At 35.4% G+C, this 24,310-nt stretch overlaps 1 protein-coding gene across 4 annotated transcripts in view; it reads right to left on the bottom strand.

Moving 5' to 3' along the window:
* Positions 1-24,310, bottom strand: part of Drc8 (dynein regulatory complex subunit 8) — a 114,546-nt gene that overhangs the window by 80,381 nt on the left and 9,855 nt on the right. Inside the window, exons 2-4 of one of the 4 annotated variants that reach the window (XM_077802603.1) lie at positions 7,638-7,757; positions 5,909-5,944; positions 1,383-1,467 (exon numbers count right to left, since the gene is read on the bottom strand). In XM_077802603.1, coding sequence (XP_077658729.1) covers positions 1,383-1,467; positions 5,909-5,944; positions 7,638-7,644 — 128 coding nt within the window. In that variant the 5' untranslated portion in view covers positions 7,645-7,757. The other 3 variants (XM_026390752.2, XM_026390756.2, XM_026390754.2) reach the window with 3 other exon arrangements.

Below are 24,310 nucleotides of genomic sequence, written 5' to 3'. Positions count from 1 at the left end.
CACCATCACCATCCCCTCACCCACTCATTTTCCTGCTAAAACATTCATAGAGTGTCATTCCCATAGAATGCGATGTGACCAGAGCCACTTGGAGCTATGCTGCAGTCCATTTACCACGTTTCCATGGCAATGACTAAGCCAAAGCTTGAGCAAGGCCTAATATAGTTAAGGTGTAGACAAGACAAATTGAACCCTATTCTCCACTCTATCCATAAACAGAGCTGTGGCATAAAACAATACTTTATAAAGTGTTACTATAGGGCTGAGGATGAAGCAAGAGCACTTCACTAGCATGTGTGAAGCCCTAGATTTAATTCCTAGCACCACCAACCATCATCAACATAAAGTAAAATAATGCACTTGTTAGTCCTATTCCTTCAGGTATAAGAAGCTAAGGAATACATATAGTTACAACTTATCTTAAAAATATAGTTACAACTATATTACAAAATACATATAGTTACAACTTACCAAATAAAGCCTTATATTGTTCATTCAGTTTAGCTCAGGTTTAAAACACTTAGTCTCCTGACTAGTATTAGAAGTGATGGCACTGGTTTATAAGTATCAAAACTGTTCCTTCCAGTACCATTTTTAAATCACTTCCAACTGCTTTGCTGACCTCTATACCAGGCACTAAGTCTTGAGGTTGTGATTCCCACCAAACAATCCCCATTTTGCCTGGCTTCCTAGAACAATGGTTTCATTGCCTTTCTTTGTTATATGTGGCACAAATTCTACAATGTCTATTAAGACTTATGTATAGTGTCCTTTACCTTTTGTCTTTCTTTGTCTCCTGTACTCTACTCCAGGTCTACCAATATTCATGTCTTTCATTTTGTGTGTGTATATATGTTCTGTTTTGGTTCTTTTGGCAGTTTTACTTTGAAGTGTACCATTATTTGGGTATTCTTTTGTGTATGTGTGTGTGTGTGTGTCTGTGTGTGTGTGTATACATATATATATTTCTTTGTGGTACTGAGGATTGTATTTAAGCATTATTATTCATTCTTTGTGATAATTCCTTTCATGGATTGATAATACATATTATTTATTTTTTAAAGCAAATCCTATTCAATTACTTAACAACTATTTATTGAATATCAACTAAGTATTAAAGCTACAGAATTCATCTCAGAGTTTATATAATCTATAGGTTGGAATAGACAATTAGAAACATATTCTATCCACTAGACTAAGGAATAAGAAACAGAATTTACCTGAAGCAATAGCTAGCAAAAACATTTTATGGGGCACAGGAAAATAAATACTTTAAACAGCATAATAAATCCAAGGTACAGTGTAAAAAGAAAAGATTCCTCTTCTGTTTTATGAATTGTATCAGTAATTTATAATTTGAACAACAATAAATTTTTCCAAACCTCACATCCACTGTATTATTCGACTCATGGTCAAACACTTCAAATGCTTCTTTGATTTTTTTGTGAAATTCTGCTACTGCTAACTCTGCAAAAGAATAAGTAAATAAAATTATTTTACTTTAATTTTGAATTCAAAACAAAAATCTCAATAACCAGACTAGAAATCTTAATAAGGAAGAACATGAAAGATTCTTTCTTGATCTTCTTTATGTATCATTTAGCATGTTTAACTTCCTCTGGAGTTGTCAAAGAATAGAACAGATTATTTTTTCAAAATTCTGAAGAGTGATATAAAGGCTTTTTAATCTCAATCTTAAATGCACAGTCAATTAGTTTTCACATATGCATATACTCATGGGACTATTACCCATATGAAATTAGTAGACTATATTTAGGTATCTTCCATCCCAAGTAGTTTATTCAGCCTGACAGGCTGAGTAAATCCAATGCAACAAATACCACTGTCTTATCAATAGTGTGTCTTGCCTACCCTGCTTTATTCTACACTTGAGGAGAGCTGAAGTTGTGGGATATAAGGAATTAAAAACCAACATATGATACTACCTCATCATACAGTTTTCGAACAAGTTTGGGACTAAGGCTAACTTATATGAAATAGTGATGTACCTACTATGTCCTAGACACTACTCTAGTTGATAGAGTTACAGCCAGGAACAAAATAGGCCAAACAAAACAAACAAACTTGCCTGTATGGAAAGATATTTTTATTGGGAAAGATATATAACCTTGCACATACTTAGTAAAATATATAGTAAGTCAAATGGGCTTAAAAATAGGACAAAAATTGGGGCTGGGGTTATGGCTCAGCTCAGTAGTAGAGCACTCACCTCGCACATGTGAGGGCCTGGGTTCAATCCTTAGCACCACAAAAAACAAATAAGTAAAAATAAAGGCATTGTGTCCAACTACAACTAAAAAATAAATATTTTTTTAAATAGAGCAAAAATAACTAGAGGAGGGATGGGGGGTGAGACTGGGGTGATCTAGTGATTTGGAAAGGCCTGTCTCCGTGATAAGGTGATATTTGGGCAGACACTGACGGAGGGAAGAGAGCCAGTCTTGTGAATATCTCTAGGAAGAGATTTTTGGGAAGAGAGAAAGAAAGTGCAGAATAGTAGAAAATAAAATCAGAAAGCATGGGTTTGAGGGTGGGGAATGAATTCTCTAAGAATTCTGTAGCTACTTTAAGGATTTTGGCTTTTGCTCTGAATGTAGTGAGAAACTACTGAAGCAGCAAAATGACTTCATAGGCTTATATTCACTTTAGTCATTAAGTTGAGAAGACATTGAACAAAGATGGAAGCAGAACTGTTAGGAGGCTATTCCAGTATTCTAGGTAAGATACTATGGTGGTTTGGACCAGTGTGATAGCAGTGGAGACAGTAAGGATTCTGGATATATTCTAAAGAAGAAAGTCAGTAGCATTTGCTTATTATCGATTGCTTATTCTATTGATTCAATTCTGACTTGCATTTTTATCACCACTGTACTATTATAATTATTGCCACTATATTAGTCCCTTTTTTGGGAATGTTCACTAACATTCTCACCAGTTTATTCTTCCAAATGAAATTTAGAAATCCAAATAAAATTTTAAAATTCAAAGTAAAATACCATTGGTAGTTTTTGTTTTTGTAATCAATCTATACACTGAAAAATAAATAACATTTTAAAATATTAGTTTTCATGTCTAAGAGCAATGCTTAGTTATATGTCCCTTTTTACATATTTAAATTAAATAATACACATTATAGGTTTCCCCATACAATTACATACAATTCTCCAAGATTATGCCTGAGTATTTTATGGGATTTATATATACTATGATATTTATCTTTTTTTAATAAGAATGTCCATAGAGGCTTAATATAATGAAAAATTCAAAAACAGAATAAATACATTGTTATGATGTCATATGAAAAAATATTTACAACATAATGAGTAAATAACAAACACCATCAAGAACATGCAAACAATATTTAACAAAGAAGACAGACTAAAATTCATACTGTATAATTCCACTAATATTAAGTGCAAAAAAGAAAATTAATCTCCATCCAGAAAGATCAGAATAGAGGTTGGATGAAGGAAAATACATGATAGAGACTTCTGAGAGGCTAGACAAACTCTATAGAGTGATCTGAGTGGTGGTTACATAGGTGTATACATATATAAAAATTAACCTTAATTTTTTTGTTTTCAAAAATTCAAATAGTTCAAAATTTTCTAGGCTTTGTTTTATTTTAATGAGTTTTACTGAGGCTAAACTTACAAATAATGGATTGACAAATGTTAACTGTATAATTTTACAAGTTTTGATAAATATGTACATGTTTATAATCATCACTATGTCATAGAACATTTCTATTACCCCCAAATTGTCCATCGTGCCCTTCTGCAGTCTAGTCCATCTCCTTCATTCATCCTGCTCCTAAATAAATGGCATCATACAAGGTAGTCTTTGGTGTCTGATATCTCTCAGCTATAGCAACACTTGACATTTATTCATCTTATTTTGTTTATCAGAAATGTATTCCTTTTTACTACTGAATAGCACTCTATGAACATTTTTATCCATTCAGTAATTGATGGCTATTTGAGGTACTCTCAGTTTGGAGTCGTTATGACTATGGCAAAGATGAACATCTGGGTACATGTAGACATGTTTTCTTTTGACTTAGGAGTGGAAAGAGTGGATCATAACATAACTATCAAATATTATAAGACATTGAAATTACTTCCAAGGTGATTATATCATTTTATATTTCTGACACTAATTATATGGGAATTCCATTTGTCCCACATTCTCACCAGTCCTTGAAAGTCAGTATTTTTAATTTCATCATTCTAGTGGGATTTTTAATTTTCATTTTCTTAATGAGCAGTGATGCTGAGCATGTTCTCATATGCTTATTTGCAATTTGTATATCTTTTTTAATGAATTGACTGCCAAATGTTTTTACCCATTTCTAATCAGTTTCATTTTTTAAAATTTTTTTTAGTTGTTGGTGGTCCTTTATTTTATTCATTTATGTATATGTGGCGCTGAGCATTGAACCTAATGCCTCATACATGTGAGGTAAGCACTCTAACACTGAGCCACAACTCCAACCCAATTTGTTTCATTATTGATTTGTAAGAATTCTTTATATATTTTAGGTATAAGTCTATTATTAGATATGCATTTTGAAAAATATATTTGTCTATGTTTTGGATATTTATCTTTTTAACCCCTGTAATTTCTGGTATTTGAAGTAAATGTTGATTGTTTTATTGTTATTGTTGTTTTGGGGGGAGGGGTACTGGGGATTGAACTCAGGGGAACTCTACCACTGAGCCACATCCCCAGCCCTATTTTTGTATTTTATTTAGAGACAGGGTCTCACTGAGTTGCCTAGCACATTGCTTTTTGCTGAGGCTGGCTTTGAACTGAAGATCCTCCTGCCTCAGCCCCCACCCTGCCACCCCCCCAACCCCATGTCTGGGATTACAGGCATGCACCACCACACCCAGCTTATTTTTATTTTTGCTATTGATCCACTTCCTGAAACCTTTTATTAATTAGAATCCTTCTTTGGTTGATTATACTGTATTTTCTGAAAATATACTTTGTATTATCTTATCCTCTTTTTCTCCTTCATGATTTATGGCATAAAGCACATGCCAAGCATATGCTCTACCTACCACTGAACTATAGAGGAAATTCTGAGGCACCAGTTGAGAATAAAAGATTGGTACTTTGTAGAACTCTAATCTGGATTAAGGTACATATTTTATATTTTCTAAATTTTTTTTTTGTATGTGTGTGGAGCTAGAGATCAAACTCAGGGCCCTCTCAACCAACTGAGCTATATCCCTAGCCCTATTTTCTGAATATTTTGTGTCATCTTATCAAGAACTATAAAAACAACATTGATTCATACAGTGATAACAATTATTTAATAGACTATAACACTAGTCTTTCACCAATAAATGGAATGCTGACCTTCACTCTGAAATAGCTAAAACTTTGAATTTAAGGCAGTATCCTTCCATTTCTATTATATTAAGAACAGACACTTTTAACAACCTCTTACCAATATTTTATAAAATATGTTCTGTTTAACATTTGTTCCTTAAGGCGCTTCTCAATAAAAGGTTTCAGTGATCAAAAAATGCCTAGGAAACTTTGAATATAATGTTTATATATAACATTTATATATATGGTTTTATAGAGAGATTCATAATGAATATTAGTTAAGTCTTTCAGATATTTTACAGTGTAAAAAAAAATCTTGTTAATTTTAACACATTATCCAAAGCTAGTTAACAACAGAGTCCCTTCTTTTCAATTATCATCGATCAGGAATAATCAATGCCTTAATATATAGGACTCACAAATCCTTACCCATGGGACACTGGTATAATGAATGGCTGCACTCCTAGCCTCAAGACTCAAGAAAGAAAATCAACATACAAAAATCAGTCACAAGGCTGGGGTTGTGGCTCAGCGGTAGAGTACTCGCCTAGTATGTGCAAGGTCCTGGGTTCGATCCTCAGCACTGCGTATAAATAAATAAATAAATAAAATTAAATAAAGGCATTGTGTCTATTTAAAAAAATCAGTCACATATCTAGATATAACAACAAATAATCAGAAAAAGAAATTAAGTAAACAATTCTATTTACAATAGTATAAAAAAAGGAAAATAGTAATAAATCTAATCAAAGAGGCAAAAGACTTGTAAACTAAAAACTAAAACCATTGTTGAAAGAAACTAAAGACATAAATAAATGGAAAGACATGCCATGTTCATAGATTGGCAGACTTAATATTGTTAAGATGGTTAACCTATATGTTATAGGTTAAACAGTGATGTCTCCCCAGCCCCAAATTCATATGTTGATGTCCTAATCCTCAGCACCTCAGAATGTGACCTTATTTGGAAATAGGATCATAACAGATATAATAATTAATTAAATTAAGATGAGGTCATACTGCAGTGGGCCACTAATCCAATATTACTAGTGTCCTCATAAACATGGAAAATTTGAACAGAAAGATATGCACACAAAAACGCCATATAAAGATGAAGGCAGAGATCAGAGTAATGATGCAAAAGCCAAGGAAACCACTAGAAGCTAGAATGGGAAGGAACATGGAACAAATTTTCTTGATATCTGACTTCTAGTCTTCAGAACAATAATTTCTGATGATCAAGCCACTCATTTTGTGGTACTTGTTATAGAAACCCTAGCAAATGAATACATTAACAAAAGAGATCTATAGATTTAATGTAATTCTTATGAAGATCTTGATGGCATTGTTTACAGAATAGGTAAAATCATTCTGAAATGCACATGGAATCCCCCCACAAAAAGAGAACATAGTTGAAGGATTCATACTTCCTGATTCAAAACTAACTACAAGCTACAGTAATCAAACTGATATTAGAACAGACATATAGCCTGTGGAATGAAAAAGAAATGAACCATGTATGAATGGTCAACTGACTCGGGGTGAGAGGTACTTTGGTCTGAACCCAGGCCTCACGCATACTTCACACACACTGCACCATGGAGCTACATATCCAGCAAGGTCAACTGACTTTTGACAAGAATGCCAAGAACATTCACTAGGGAAAAACAGTCTTTTCAACAAATAGTACAGGTGAGATTGGATATTCATATGCAAAAAATAAAGTTGCATCCTCCTGATACAATACATACAGAAATGAACTCCAAATGTTTGGTCTCCATTTCTCTTCCTTCCTTCTCATTCATATTCTGCCGCAGTCTGGCTGGGCACAATTCATGAGCCACTTGTCAAGCAGAAACGAACTTTATTTTTAGAACACACACGCCACACCACACGAGCTCTTCAGGAATTCCCTCAGAGCCCAACTGCCACCACCGGCTTCCCACAAGCCTCTCAACCTCCCCCACTCCTCCTGCTCTTGAGGCCGATTGGCTGGGTCGCATGGGCGGAGCCAAAAAAAGTCCCCCAATGAGCAGCTCCGTGGTCTGAAAGGGCAGGGAAACAGCCCAATGAGCATCACCGCAGAGGAGCCAATCAGTTGGCAGCTAGAAGTTTCCTGGGGCTGCTGTGAGCCGATCATCAGCTGGCAGCTGGAAGTTTGCTGGGGCCCCTTTGGCTGTGGCTCTCAACATCTCCCCCTCTCTGTTTAAACAACAAGCATGTGGCTTAGGGACCGTGCCTGCCTTAGGTTGTCCAATACTACATATGGTCCTTACCTGTCATCGGATGAGCTGACCTCAAGGCGTCAGCCTCCTGTGTTAGGTTGGTACCACTGCAATTGGATCTTCCCCGTCATTGACTACCGGTCCAGCATACAGCCACACCTGTGGATAGGTCTTTGTACCAGCGGGGGGGGGGGGGGCGTGAGGTTCTTTGCTTCACCTCTGTTGGCCCCCAAATTTTAGCTGAACAACCATCACAAGCAGAAGGGAAGAAGATACAGCAAGCCAATTGATGGCTCCTTTCGGAAAAATTGTACCACCAATGACACCATCAGCAAAAATACCCCAACACTACCACAAGTTGCTGCACCAACAGATAGTTCACAATGCATACAAGTGAGTTCACAATGCATACAAGTGATACATAGTCCAGGCAAGTTCTGTAAGCAGTTCAGTGATAGCTATTGCAGAAGCTGTAGATTGGTTTTATCTTTGTCTTCACCAGCACTGGGATGAAGATAGGAATTCTGGCAATAATGGCTAAAGAAAAAATTATGTAACATTCCAGAAGGCACTAAAAGAAAACAATTTTCTGAACAATTTACATTATCTTGAATAGAATTATTAAATATAATGAAAAGGAAAGGTGAAAGGAAACAAACAGATCTGTTAACCTCCTTTTTTGTTCACATATTAAAACAATCCTCAACAGCTGTTTACCCAATTTAAATTAAACCATTTAAATCACGTGAATTAAAAAAAATATATTTGGATCTGAATTTGTAGATAGGCTTATTCAAACAGCTACCAGAGTTTTGGGGAATACAAAACAAGCAATGCCATTAATGAAACAACTGGCTTATGAGCAAGTGAATCGTTGGTGCAGAGAAGTCATTAGACCATGGAAACATGAAGATTTAAACACATATATTAAATTATGCAGAGACATTAATGAACAAGGGCAAGTCATGGCAGCTGCAGTACAACAGGTTTTAGATGCCAGGCCAAAAACATGCTACAATTGTGAACAAACAGGACATTTTAAAAGGAATTGCCCCATAGGAGGAGGGTTTAACAAAACTAGGTATCAAAGGAGTAGAATCGTGGGTATTTGCCCACGATGCCGTAGAGGGAGACATTGGGCTAATGAATGCCGTTCTCAAACCCCTATAGAGGGTACTCCATTATCAAAAAACGAACAAGGACCAGGTGTCTATCCACGATATCATGGAGAAAGGCATTGGGCTCCATTGCCAAAAAATGGACAGGGGGGCCCAATGCTCCGGGGCCCAAGATCACAAATATACGGAGCACTGGAGGAACCCAGCAACCCCATCAGGGTAGTGCCCAGGACACATTGTCCATTAAATCCCTCACTAGACAAACCAGAGGAAGCGCAGGATTGGACATCTGCGCCTCCGCCAGAACAGTACTAACTCCAGAGATGGGAGTTCAAATCATTCCCATAGGGGTAAAAGGACCTCTTCCCAAAGGAACAGTAGGCTTATTATTGGGACACAGTTCTTCTACTCTAAAAGGACTTATGATAAGTCCTAGGGTAATTGATCCCAATTATGAAGGTGAAATAAAAATTATAGCCAGTTTTCCAAAGGGTATATCAGTAATTTCACCAGGAGTCAGAATAGCACAGTTACTAATAATACCCAGCCTACATGATAAATTTTCCAGTCGTACTATAGAAAAAGGTTCCAGGGGATTAGGCTCCACAGGTGTAGATTGGGCTATGCTTTCTTTAAATTTAGATTCTCGCCCCATGCTAAAACTAAATATTCAAGGACATGAATTTAATGGGCTACTGGATACAGGTGCAGACCTTAGCATCATCTATCGTCAAGAATGGCCAAAACACTGGCCATTACAACAAGCCACTCAAACACTTTGAGGCCTAGGAGTGGTGACTAATCCCCATAGAAGTGCAATGGTATTAGATTGGAAGGATCCTGAAGGATGTGAAGGAACTATACAGCCATATGTATTGGATCATCTTCCCATAAATTTATGGGGACGAGATGACCTAGATCAATTAGGACTAACAGTAACAAATAACATCAATCCAAATGCGCCCACTATTATGGCTAGACAAGGTTTTAGGAAAGGAAAAAGATTAGGAGAACAAGAACAAGGTATAGCAGCACCAATACAAATAGATCAAGGAACAGACAAACATGGATTGGATTTTCAGAAAGGGTCACTGAGACAATAAAAATTACTTGGAAATCAGAAAGACCAGTATGGGTTCCTCAGTGGCCCCTGACTAAAGAAAAGATACAAACAGCCCAATGAGCATCACCACAGAGGAGCCAATCAGTTGGCAGTTAGAAGTTTGCTGGGGCCGCTGTGAGCCAATCATCAGCTGGCAGCTGGAAGTTTGCTGGCAGCTGGAAGTTTGCTGTGGCCCCTTCGGCTGTGGCTCTCAACAATATTCATTCATTTTTTCTCTTCTCTTCTCTTCTTTCTCTTCTTTTTTCCTTTCTCTCTCTCTCTCTCTCTCTCTCTCTCTCTCTCTCTCTCTCTCCTTCTTACCTTCCACAATGGGATGACACAGCAAGAAAGCGCTCCTCAGATGCTGGTGCCTTGATCTTGAATTTCCCAGCCTCCAGAATGTTGAGGAAATTAATTCCTGTTCTTTATATATTACCCAATCTCAAATATTTTGTTATAAGAGCACAAATAAACTAAGACATAAGTGTTGATGTGAATGTAGAGAAACAGAAATCCTTGTGAACTGCTGTTGGCAATGTAAAATGATACAGATGTTGTAGAAAACAGTAAGAATGATGGTCCCTCAAAAAGTAAACTTCGAATTACTACTGAGCCAGCAATTCTACTATTGAGTATACACCTAAAAGACTCCAATTAGGCACTGAAATTCCCAATGGTCAAAAGACAAAGACCAAATGTTTTCGCTGATATGCAGATACTAATCTCACAATTGGGGTGGGGGTGGGTGTTAGGGAAGAACAGAAGTACTTTGGATTAGAAAAGAGGGAATGAAGAAAAGAAATGGGGAATGGAAATAAAATAGTAGAATGAATCAGACATTATTATTCTATGTGCATATATGCTTATATGACCAATGTAATTCTACATCATGTACAACTGAAAGAATGAGAAGTTACACTCCATTATGTGTATAATACATAAAAATACATTCTACTATCATGTATGACTAATTAGAATAAATAAAAAAGATGGAAGCAACTTATATATATTCATAGACATATAAGTGGATACAATTTGATGTATATATAGCCAATAGAATATTATTCAGCCTTTAAAAGGAAGGAAGCTCTGACACACATACTACAACATGAATGAGCCTTAATGACTTTATGCTAAGTGAAATAAATCAAAAACAGGACAGATACTGTATGATTTCACTTACATAAGGTATCTACGATGCTCCAACTCATTGAGACAGAAAGTAGAATAGTGGTTGCCAAGAGTCAAGAGGAGTAGGAAGTTACTATATATTGGAGAGAGTTTTGGTTTGGGATTTTTTTAAAAAGTCTGGAAATAGTGATTTTGTACAGCATTGTGAATGTACTTAATATCATCAAACTATACACTTAAAAATAGTTAAAATGATCTTAAAATAAGGTCTAAGAATTAAATGAAAGTTTAGAAAAAGAATTTATTATGATAAAAAAATTTCTAAAATTTATAGTTAATAATAATTCTACATATCTATGAATATACTGAAAACAACTGTATTATACACAAATGGGTGAATTACATGGTATGTGAAATAGATCTCTTTTTATTTAAAGCCCTCCCATTCATAGGGATTGAACCCAGAGCCTCAAGTGCTTGGCAAGCATTCTACCACCAAGTTTCATCCCTAGACCTTTTTATTTTATTTTGATATAACAGGATATAACTAAGTTTACAGCCCAGGCCATTCGAAAACTCCTGTGTCAGCCTCCCAAGTAACTGGGAATTCAAGTGTGCCCCACAGAGTCTGGCTTCTGAAATATCTTAATAAAGCTGTTATTATAAAAAAAATTGTATACGATGAATTGAAATGCATTTTGCTGTCATGTACAACTAAGCAGAACAAATTAAAAAAAGAGAGAGGGGAAGGTACATTATAATTCTTAGACTCACAGAAAGGACAAGTATGTTGAGTATATATTTCTAATAAAAAGAGACCATGTTGGGCTGAGGATATAGCTCCGTGGTAGAGTGCTTGCCTTGCATGCACAAAACCCTGGGTTTAATCCCCAGCACCACAAAGAAAAAAAAAAAAGTTTGAAAAGAGTGCCTGTTTTAAAAATAAGTTGAAAATTTTATATTAAAAATCATAAAAAATATGCCAATTGCTTAACACAAATTTTCTTCCAGAAGAATCCCAATAATACATTAACATTTTTATGAAGGCAATCCATTTTATTAAGGCAATATATATACAGGCAAGCATTAAATCAAATGTATCCTTGAAATATAAATGTTTTATTTGGCAGCATTTTAACAGCTCAAGGGTAAACTTCCAGAAATTTATTTCCCTGTCAAATGATTCCAATGTGAAAATGTTTGCTTAAATTTTTGTAATGAAATCATGTTTATTTTAAAGTATTAATAATATCCCAAAGTTTTTCAACTGTATGATAATTTCCTTTCTCAATGGTTATTTAACTGATTAGAAACCCATATGAATGAAGTAATCTAGGGGTAAAAATATTTTAAGCCTCCAGAGAGCTGAGACTATAGGCATGAGCCACTGTGCTCACCTCCATCTGCATCTTAAATGTATGATTTGGGGGATATGGCACAAAAATATATTCTACATGATGCACAATGAAGACATGGTCTACAATATGGTATGTAGCTATTCCTGTCAATGTTAAAAAGGGAGAATAGAATGCATGTACAGAATTTTGATGAGAACACTTCAATTTACTAATTAATTACAGGTTAGATAAGTATCTCTTGTTTAGCTGTTTTATAGCAATTTTACCTGTGATTAATATACTTTAGCTACATGGAAAATATTAACAAATCCATCATTTGTTAGGACATGAAATAATGGCAACATATTTATTGAGTGGCATTTAGAAAAAAAATTTACTCTATCTTTCCCATCTCAAAAAATAAAACTTGCAAACTTATATATGGTAGCAGATCAAAAATGCCCTTCTAAAAAATGTGAACAAGGAGTTGGGATTGGGGTTCAGTGGTAGAGCACTGACCTAGCACAGGCAAGGCCCTAGGTTCGATCCTCAGTACCACATAAAAAATAAATAAATAAGTAAAATAAAGGTATGTGTCCAACTACAACTAAATATATATATATATATATATATATATATATATATATATATATATATATTTTTTTTTTTTTTTTGAACAAAAGGGAATTCTTGGACCGAGGTTGTAGCACAGTGGTAGAGCACTTGCCTAGTATATGTGAGGCACTGGGTTCCATCCTCAGCACCACATAAAAATAAATAAAATAAAGGCATGCTGTCCATCTACAAATATAAAAAAAATAGCCTATGTATAGAATATCCCGTTAAACTATATAATTCTAAGTTTTGTAGTGAAAGTACTTTGAATCAGACTTCTTAGTTTGGTTTCATTTAGTTTTATAAGATGAGTTCTCACAATGTTACCCAGGTTGGCCATGAACTCCTGGCTCAAATGACCCTACCACCTGACCATCCTAAGTAGCTGAACTACAAGTACATACCACCCACCACAAAGGATAGGATTCTTGCCAGGCTTCTTGTTATTGGTACCAGGTATCAATATCCTTTTGTTGCTGATGTTCTTTTTGTTTTACAAATTGCTAGAGTTTCCTGTATACTTATTTATTACTATCCTGAAAAAGCTTAATGCATGAATGCTGCCAGTGAGCTACATCTCTAACCCCCTGAAAAAGAGTAAAAACTATAACAACTTAGTCATGGGGGAAAAAAAAAAAAAAACAAGAAGGGAAACATTCTTAAGATTAGAATATTGGTCTGATATAGTCCAATTCTCAAACTCCATATGCTATCAGTCTGATACAACAGAGGCAGTTGGTATAGCGTATTTGTTCAGAGCACTGATTTCGTGGTGCCAGAAGTCATATTTGACTAAATGGCATAGTAACATGTCAGAAAGCTACATTAAACTATTAACATTTTTATGTTAACAACCTAACAAAAGTTTTAGAAAGTGTTATTGGTGTCAGAAAAAATATTTAAACTCTTCAAATAAAATGAAAATATAATAAAGTGTCTTTGTAATAATAGATGTGAATGTTTGTAAAAAAAACTATTTAGCTCAAATTATATTGTTATATTGTATACAAATATGTAACAATAAATTCCATCATTATGTACAACTATAATGCACCAATAAAAATGTGCAAATCAACATTTCAAAATGATAATTGAAAATATGTCTCTGATGTTAAAATAGTCCATGAAAAATAATTTATTTTGAAAAAAAAGTTGATTTACAACATAACAAATGAGGCACTTAAGGAAATAATCATATTTTTAGAAATACATTTTTACAAATATAGTGGGTTTTTTGAGGGGAGGGGTACTGGGGATTGAATTTAGGGGGCAACTGACCACTGAGCCACATCCCAGCCCTATTTGATATTTTATTTAGAGACAGGGTTTCACTGAGTTGCTTAACACCTTGCTTTTTGCTGAGTTTGGCTTTTGAACTCACAATCCTCCTGTCTCAGCTACTGGGATTACAGGCGTGAGCCACCGTGCCCGGCTACAAATAAAGTTTATTAGAATGAAATATAATGTGATTCAATGTGATATCACCAATTTGTAAAAATATTTGGGTAATGAACTTGCTTCCCTTGGGCTAGGAGTGTACTCAGTAGTACAGCATTTGCCTACTATACATGAGTGAGGCTCTGGGTTCCATCCTTAGCATCACAGAAAAAGAAAATAATTTGGGGTTGGGGCTGTAGCTCAGTGGTAGAATGTTTGCCTCATACATGTGAGGCACTGGGTTAGGTCCTCAGCCCCACATAAAAATAAATAAATAAAGATATGTGTCCATCTACACTAAAATATATAAATACATTAAAAATTAAAAAGAAAATAATTTATTTTTTAAAAAAGGTGCTTCTTTCTACATATTTATGTAATGTAACATTGTAAATTGGTACTGTTCATTATGCTTTTATTAGTTAACAAACTAATTTTACAGAAATTTTGAGAAATTTCCAAAAAATATTGAGCTGATGACATATTTAGGTCAGGAGGGGAAAAATTAATTAAGAGACAGAGAATCTTAAGACTTGAAAGAGGATTTAGAAGTCATTGAGCCCTATCTCTAACCTAACGGAAGAAGCCCCTCACCTATATGGTCAGGGTTTGGTTTGCTCTTCTCTGCTACTAAGACTAATCTTGTTTCTAAGAAGCTTTGAATTGATTATGACTACTGCTAAGTAAAAATGCATTGACAAATGTCTTCTAAAAAAATTATTTTTTTAAAATATTTTATTTACATTTTGGTTTTTGGTGGACACAACACCTTTGTTTGTATGTGGTGCTGAGGATCAAACCCGGGCCGCACCCATGCCAGGGGAGCGCGCTACCGCTTGAGCCACATCCCCAGCCCTAAAAAAATTATTTTAAAGTCTGGGCAACTTTGCAAGACCCTGTCTCAAAATAATTTTTTTATTAGTTGCTCACGACAATACAATGATCTTGACATATCATACGTTTGATTCAAATGGGGTATGAATTCTCATTTTTCCACATGTACAGATTGCAGGATCACATTGGTTATACAGCCACGTTTATACATACAGCAATACTAGTATCTGTTGTATTCTGCTGCCCTTCCTATTCCCCCTTCCCCTCCCCTCCCCTCCCATCAAAATAATTTTTTTTTTAAATTCTGGGGATGTAGTTCAGTGGTAGAGCACTTGCCTGCTTGTCTAATATGTATAAGGCTCTGGGTTCAATCCCCAGCACCACAAAATCAATCAATTAATTAATTAATTAACATAAAATTTAAATTTAAAAAAAATTTTAGTTGTAGATGGACACAATATCTTTATTTTACTTATTTTTTTAATGTGGTGCTGAGGATCAAACCTAGTACCTCACATGTACTAGGCAAGTGCTCTACCACTGAGTTACAACTCCAGCCCATAAAACAAAATTTCAAAAATTTAAAAACCTATTCAAAGTTCCCCTTCTCACACTAAGTTCCCCTTCCCAAGTCACAAAGTCTTATTCAAATTTAACTCTGCATTAGTCATGTCAATAGAAATGTAAGTAAAGCCATAATTTGTACGTTTGACCAGATATAATCCATTTTCTTGCTAATAAGTACTTTTACAAGATGGTCAGATGGTAAAAAAAAAATACCAAAACTACTAGCTAACTGGAACATTTTTATAACAAAACCACTGCAATATATGCTTGACTTCCGATTGCCTTGTATATTTTTAGGTATACTGCGTACTGACTGAGAGCTTATCTATTCTAATAAAATAACAATCTTAGTAGCATTTTTAAAGAGTACTAACAAGTAGGAAGTTTCCAATTATTGCATAAAAATTAGATTCTTAATTCTTGGGTAAGCTTCTTAGAACAATTAGCCTTTATATTAACTTAGACAATTTTTTTCTCTTCCCCAAAAATAATTCAAAATATTAAAAAGCAAAACTGTACTACATACAATGTGGTTTCAGAAAAAAAAAAAAAAACTAAAATCATGAGGAAAAGTTCAAGTTTTTGCTCCTTTACTTCCCTATAATGACATGTAGCTGGAAGAGAGAATTCAAGCAACATTCAGGAACAGTCTTTAAGTTTTTTAATAAAACACTTTAAAGGAGTTTGAATTTTTATCTCAGGGCAATAGAGATCAGCTCAAGATCAAAATTATTCTTCCTATGAAGGTTAACTCAAACGGAGGGAAGGGGGCAAGGAAGGAGGCAGAGATAGTTAGGAGATTCATACATGAATATATCCGCACTGCACTTGTGTTTCCCATAACATTGTAATTGACCATAAGATCAGTAAAGTCATATGCTTCATGTGTTCTCAGCACTGCTGAATCTACAGACCCTAGCCCTGAGCAGATACATGAAAACTATTTTTTGCTTAAATCTGTTATATGAAGATTAAATGATGAAAAAATAAATGACCAAGGTATTTTCATTTCAAACCTAAATCTAAGAAAGAACTTTGCTCACAACTTTCAATAAATATGATGTCACATGAAGATGACATTAGGGAAAACAATATAATGTAGTGGAAAAGCTAAATTGTAAGGGTGAAACAGTGAAGAAAATCAGAAGAAATCTTTATTAAACTGATTAAAACCTGGCATTGACTTTTAACTGTTTCTCTCAAGATATTAGGTAGGAAAAAAAGAAACCCACACAGTTGAAAGATCGATAGGACCAAGAAAAAAGATTTGAGAATGTTTGTGAGAAAAAAAGAAAAAAAAAATAGTGAAGACAGCAATCTGAAGATGTAAGTAAGTTCCTAGGGCTGGGGCTGGGACTCAGCAGTAGCGCACTTGCCTGGCGTGAGTGAGTCACTGGGTTTGATTCCCAGCACCCCATATAAATAAATAAAATAAAGGTCTATCAACAACTAAAAAAAAATTAAAAATAAAAAAAAAGATGTAAGTTCCTTTGCCCACAATCTTGTACCCTGACTTCCTTTCACATTGCTGCCAAAGTGGTGTGCCTAAAATGAGTATCTGATTACATTCCTTATCATCCACAGGATAAAAAGTCAAAGAACCTTAACAACACAGAAGAAAACCTCCCTGGCTAGTCAGCTATTCTGCCTTGCTCTCAACACCACACATAGCAATTCTCAAGGGTGAGGTAACCCAAACCAGATCAGTATATGAGAAACACTCAAGGACTTGTTTAAAATAGGTATCTAGATGCTCTGCCTTTGGAAATTCTGATTTGGAAGGTCTGGGATAGGACCAGGAATCTGTATTTTTACAAAGTTCCTCATAGGATTCTAATTAGGGGCCAACTTAGAAAACACTACATTAATATAAAATGGTATTTATAAAGAGCACCAGGCTTTGTATCCAGAAAGATTCCAAAACAATCTCTGGTATACCCTTTATGAGTTAAGTGGCCGTAGGCAAATTATTTATTCATTATTATTTATTATGTAGAGATTTTCCTTTTGTGTTTGTATGTGTGTTATGGGGGATCAAGCCCAGAGGCCTCACAAATGCTAGGCAATACTCTGCCACCGAGCTACACCCCAGCCTAAGGTTTTTCTTTTCTAAAATGGCACTGTAGTTCAGTGGTAGAGTGCTTGTCTAGTATGCACACAGCCCTGAGTTCAATCCCCAGCACCACAAAAAATAATAATTTAAAAAATGAGAAAATACAGATAAAGTACTTAACATAAGTACATAAGTGCATAAATACTCAATAAAAATGTTAACTGTTAATAACTGACACCTAATACTTTAAAGCATCTCCATCTCCTCCCCATTCCCAAACTTAATTCATGCTCTTCTCTGCCTGGTACTCTCCCCTCTTACTCCCCACCCCCTTGCTGCCTTTCAAACCCTTACATTTCTACTCCTACAGTCTCTTCCAGATTTCCACCAACACATACCCCAATCTTCCTTCTCTAGACAGAATCAAGTACCCATTCTCTAGGATTCATTAATTCAATAATATTTATTAAGTAACAATTATGGGCTAGACAATGAAGTCACAGTGGAGAATAAAACAGACATGTGCTGACATTCTAATGGAAAATCAGATATTAAACAAATTACACAAATAATTATGCATGTGGTTAAATCATTGCACTGCTATCAGTTATTTGTATATCTTTCCCCTACTAACATGTCCTTGTGTAGGACTTCCAATATTTTTTCTAAAGGAAGGATTTTTTTTAAGAGAGAGAGAGAGAGAGAAAGAGAGAGAGAATTTAATATTTTTTAGTTTTTGGCGGACACAACATCTTTGTTTGTATGTGGTGCTATAGGATTGAACCCAGCGCGGCACGCATGCCAGGCGAGCGTGCTACCGCTTGAGCCACATCCCCAGCCCAGGACTTCCAATCTTAAGAAGGTAATCAAAATATAGAGACATTTGTAATTTATATATGGGTATGGCAGAGGCAATAACAACCAGCACTTAGCTGCAGTGGTCCAGGGGCAGTGGTTCCAGCAGTGGCACATGAACCAGGTTGTCCCTGTAGCATGCCATTAGATGTGGTACATGCTGTCAGGTCTCCTTTGGTCTTGTCCAAGGTGGTTCTACTTCCTGTTGATTTTATGAGCACCCCTTTATCTTTTAATAAATTATTTTTTCTTCTACATTAGTCAGAATCAGTTTTGTTTGGTAAACTGAGATCAAGGAAACTAGGATTAGTCTTTATAAGATCTAATACAAGTATTAAATATGTAGAAGAGCAGAACATCCCTTGGAATCTAAGAGATTAGCACCCTCCTAGAACAAAGGAGTAAAGATTTCAAAATGTCTCACAGAGATTAATTGTAAAAGTAGGATGCTGTAAAGGAGTGAAAATGAAAGGCAGTGGAGTTAAAAAAAATTAAGGATCATGAAACTAGTGCATTAGATAGTGGTCTACATGATTACCGAAGTCACCCAGAAGGAAGACAGAATTTGGGAAGAACAGAAAATTTATACAGAGTGACAAAGTCTGACCAATAAGGAGTAAACTAGAGGGAGACTAAAAGACAACAAAGTGACAAAGGACAGGTGATTGAGATGGTAAAATTTCAAAGGAAGAATTTTTATGTGACGGTAAAGAGCAATAATTTAGAAATAGAAATAGGCAGATTAAACTTACTGACTTGAAAACAAAAAGACATGGGAGAATGAAAAGCTTTTATTCAAGATCCCCCAACACACACCAAAAGTGATATTCTGTAAAGAAAAACAGGATTAAGTAAAAATAAGGAAATTAGAGGGGTATTCTATAAAAAGAATATTTGTAAAGAAGTTTATTTACATTAGAAAAAAGTCTCAGACTCCTTAAGAACTCCACAAAAAAGTGCTGAGGGGAAAGTCATCAATTAGAAGGAGGATGCAAAAACAGAGGTTAAAAAAAAATAGTCAGAGGTATATAGAGAAGGGAATATAAAAAAGGAATTGACAAGAGGTAGAAGTCAAGCGGCTGAGGCAAGAAAATCCCAAATTCCAGGCCAGTTCAGCAACTTAGCAAGACCCTCAACACCAAATAAAAATGTAGTTAAAAAGCAAAGCAAAACCCTAAGGAAAAAAAAAAATTTTTAAACCCAGGGCCTCATGCAAGTATTGACTGATTGATTGATTGATTGATTGCAGTGCTGGGTATCAAGCTCAGGACCCACATGTTGTGCAAGCACTATATCACTGAACTATATTCCCAACCCAATATTTGTTGTAAAAGTCGCTAAATTTTTATGGTAATTTTGTTATCACAAAACAAAAAAACTAAAAAATAACAGTAAACTAATACAGAATTTGGTATCTGAAAGTGGGATGCTGCTATATCAAATGCCTAAAAATATGGGAGAGGGTTTTTTTTAAATATTTTTTAGTTGTTGATGGATCTTTATTTTTTAATATTTGTATATGGTGCTGAGAATCAAACCCAGTGCCTCATGTATGCTAGGTAAACGCTTTACCACTGAGCCACAACTCCAGCCCCATGGGAGAGGTTTTGATGTCAGGAAGTACAAGCCTTTGAATAAGGCAGAGCCTAAAGAAGGTGAGTAAAGCCAGGTGTGGTGGCACATACCTGTAATCCCGGCATCTGGGGAGGCTGAGGCAGGAGGATCACGAGTTCAAAGCCAGCCTCAGCAATTTAGCAAGGCCCTAAGCAACTCAATGAGACCCTGTCATAAATAAAATATTAAAAAGGACTGGGGGTGTGGTTCATGGGTTAAGCGCCCCAGTACCCACCCCCCCAAAAAAGTGAGTAAGGTCACATTAGAAACATACCTTTGCTTCTGAAATCCTCATTGCTTAACAAATTTGCTCAATTCCTTTCTCTTCCCTCTCTCATCTGTCACTTTCACAATTTTATAAAGAATTTAAGGTTTGAAAATTATTTTGAAATTAAAATAAAAACCTTTACTCAGCCAGTCATGGTGGTACACACCTGTAATCTCAGTGACTCATGAGGCTGAGGCAGGAGGATCCCAAATTCAAGGCCATTCCCAGCAATTTAGCAAGACCCTCAGCAACTCAGTGAGACCCTGTCTCAAAAAACAAACAAGGACTGGGGATGTACTCATTGGTAAAGTGCCCCTGGGTTCAATCCCCACTACCAAAAAAAACAAACAAAAGCAAAACAAAGCAAAAAACTTCTTACTCACTAAACATATACTTAATTGTATTCTGGTGATATTGTCCACACACTAAAGGAAATGTGATCCAACTTAGTTTTAAAATGAGCAGGGTGGGTTCCTGTCTTGTCATACTTTTCTCTTTTACTGTAAACAGTTTTTATAAATTTGAAGATTTTTCTTTCTGAAAAAAAATCATCAAGTCTAAAAACAGTATGCAATCACAGATATGTCTATATAAAAAGATGTCTGTCAACTGTGTTTTATAGTTTAAAAGAAAGCTTATTACCATTTTCAGCTCCCTGTCAGCTATTCCTATCTATGCTTTTTTAGTGTGGTTTAAAACACAGTCATGAAATGTTAAAGGCCTTCTACAAACCAACTGATTTTTCCTTGATTTAATCAATCCAGCAAGTCAATTTTAACAACTTCCTTTACATTATGCACTATGAAAACTTTTTTTCTAAAAGATTTAAAGTACATGAAACTAACTTGATTTATATTGAATGTCAAGAAAACAAATATAGTTCATGGATATTTTGTTTACTGATTTTAAATAAATGTCAAGATCTTTACATGACTTTCCAAAAACTGATTTATTAACATAAAAGTTTAAAATAGCACATAATAGTAAAATGGTAAACAAACAAACCCTGTCTATTACTAACTATGTATTTAATCACACAGGCCCTGCCTCCTACTAGCCTATTCATCTGTAAAATAATATCTCATATGGTTATAATAAAGATTGAATGAAATAATGTATATAAAGGGATTAGCACAAAGTTGGTTCATGGTAAACAAAGTAATCAGAATAATAATCAGGAAGACTAATGCTAAAAAAGAAACTGTCTACTAAAAATTCAGACTCAACCTCTAATTTCCAAGGAGAGAAGAGGAGCTGGGAATTGAGTTAATCACAATGGCAAGTGATTTAATCTATCATGCTTAAATAGTGGAAACACCACAAAAACCCTAAAGATGAGGTTCAGAGAGATTCTGGGTTGGTAAATATCCACACACCCAGAGGGTGGTATACTCCAACTGCATGGTCACAGAAGCTCCAGTCTTTCCAGACTTCAACCAATAGATCTCTTCATTTGTTTGTTCATTTATATCCTTAATGTCTGTTATAATAAACTGGTAAATAGTGTTTTTTAAGTTCTGTGACCGATTATACCAGATCATCAAACTAAAAAAGGGGTTGTGGAAAAGCCCAATTTGTAGCCAAGTCAAACAGAAGTGTCTATGTTTTTAGCATTTGGCATACTTTGGGCAGAGGGGAGTCTTATGACATTGAGCCCTTAACCTCTAGGGACTGTACTAACTCTTCAGCACTTAGTGTCAGAAGTGAGTTAAAAATATAGATACTCAGGGGCTGGGGTTGTGGCTCAGCGGTAGAGTGCTTGCCTAGCAAGTATGAGGTACTGGGTTCAAGCCTCACTCAGTACCACATAAAAATAAATAAACAAAATAAAGGTATTGTGTCCATTTACAACTTAAAAAAAAAAAAAAAAAGATTAGACAGATAGATACTCAGTGATGTCCACAGAGACATAGAGAACTGGAGAACCCACACATTTGGTGTCAGAAGGGCTGTAAGGAGAAACTCCCTAGTACTAGTAGTAACAGCAGATAGTAAAAGTGCTTTAAAACACACACACATCTGCAGAGTTATGTCAAAGAGACACAGAAGCCAAGTGAAAGAGATTCCAGTGACAAAAGTTGAATAATTCGCACTACAAAATAAATAGAAGCATAACTCCTCACTCCTTAAATGTCCATAGTGACGGCTTCCAAAGACTTTAGTATGGAAAATGGAAACAAAGAGCAACTTTATGGTAGAGAAATCTGACAAACACCACCTCAGTCAAGTAATCAAGTTAAGATAAACTGTGAAAAATTATATTGATAGTATATATTATGGTTTGGATATGACATATCCCCCAAAGTTTGTGTTAATATAGGAATATTCAGATGTGAAATGATTAGATTATGACAGCTATGATCTAATCAGTCCATTCTAACGTGAATAGACTGACTGGGTGGTAACTGTAGTCAGATGGGACATGAAGAAGATGGGTCCCTGAGAGTGTGCCCTGGATGGGTTCATATTCCCTGCAACCTCTTCCCCTTTCTCTGCTTCCTAGTAGACATGAGGTGAGTAGTTTTGCTTCACTATACCCTTCCTCCATGATGTTCTGCCTCAGCTTGGGCCCAGAGTAATGGAATCAGCCAACCATGGACTGAACCTCTGAAACCATGAGCCAAAATAAATTTTTCCTCCTCTAAATTTTTTTTGTGAGGTATTTTGGTCACAGTGACAGAAAACTAACACAGTATTTAGCCTTCATGTGACATGATAAAAATGACACTATACCTCTGGTCCTCTTTCACAAATTTCATGACCCCAATCTAATTATGAGACAAATAACACATAAATTTCACTAGTGGGACATTCTCCTCAAAACTGTCAAAAAGATCATTAAAAACAAGGAAAGTCTGAGAAACCAAACTGTAACTGTCAAAAGATGCATAAGGGGACAGGAAAGCTATAATAATGTAGTGTTTCTGATGGGTTTTTGGAACAGAAAAAGAATATTAGGTAAAAATTAAGAAAGTCTAAATGAAGTATAGACTTTAGTCAATTTAAAAAAATACTTTATTGTCAGGTATAGTGGAGCACACCTGTAATCCCAGCAATTTGGGAAGCTAAGGGAGGAGGATCACAAATCAAGGTCAGCCTCAGCAACTTAGTGAGGCTCTAAGCAACTTAGTGAGACCCTGTCTCAAAATAAAATATTTAAAAAAAGAGCCAGAGCCCGGGATGTGGCTCAGCAAGTTAAGCACCTCAGGGTTCAGTCCTCAGTATTAAACAAAACAAAACTTTATTAACAACTTTAAATAAATGTTGCTACCATATTTTGGTTAAAATACAGTGTAATTATTATGATTATACGCATTTTAGAGGCAGACCAACTGGGTTGAAAATCTAATTCTCAGGCTGGGGCTGGGACTGGGGCTCAGTGGTAGAGCACTCGTCTTGCAAGTATGAGGTCCTGGGTCTCCCAAGTGTGAGGCCGTGGGTTCGATCCTCAGCACCACATAAATAAAAAATAAAGGTATTGTGTCCACCTACAAAAAAAAAATTCTAATTCTCCACTTAACAGCACTGTAGCCTTTTGGACAAGTTATTTAACTGCTCAGATATTTAGTCTGTATCATCTGTAAAATAGACAATACCATGAGCATCTAAGGTTGTTTTGAAGGATTCTGCACAAAAGGTAGTAACAGTTAATAATTTTGTCTAATTTGGAGAAATTGCTTAGTACCCAGGAAAATAAGCTCTGCAGATTTTATTTTTAAAAAATTATTTTTTCTATTACTCATATACATGAAATATATGTTTAAAAAGGAGAAAATGAGCAAAATCTAATTTC

The sequence above is a fragment of the Urocitellus parryii genome, chromosome 9 (assembly GCF_045843805.1).
Source record: "Urocitellus parryii isolate mUroPar1 chromosome 9, mUroPar1.hap1, whole genome shotgun sequence".
In the NCBI taxonomy this organism is placed as follows: Eukaryota; Metazoa; Chordata; class Mammalia; order Rodentia; family Sciuridae; genus Urocitellus; species Urocitellus parryii.
This window is presented reverse-complemented; position numbering and strand designations above follow the sequence as displayed.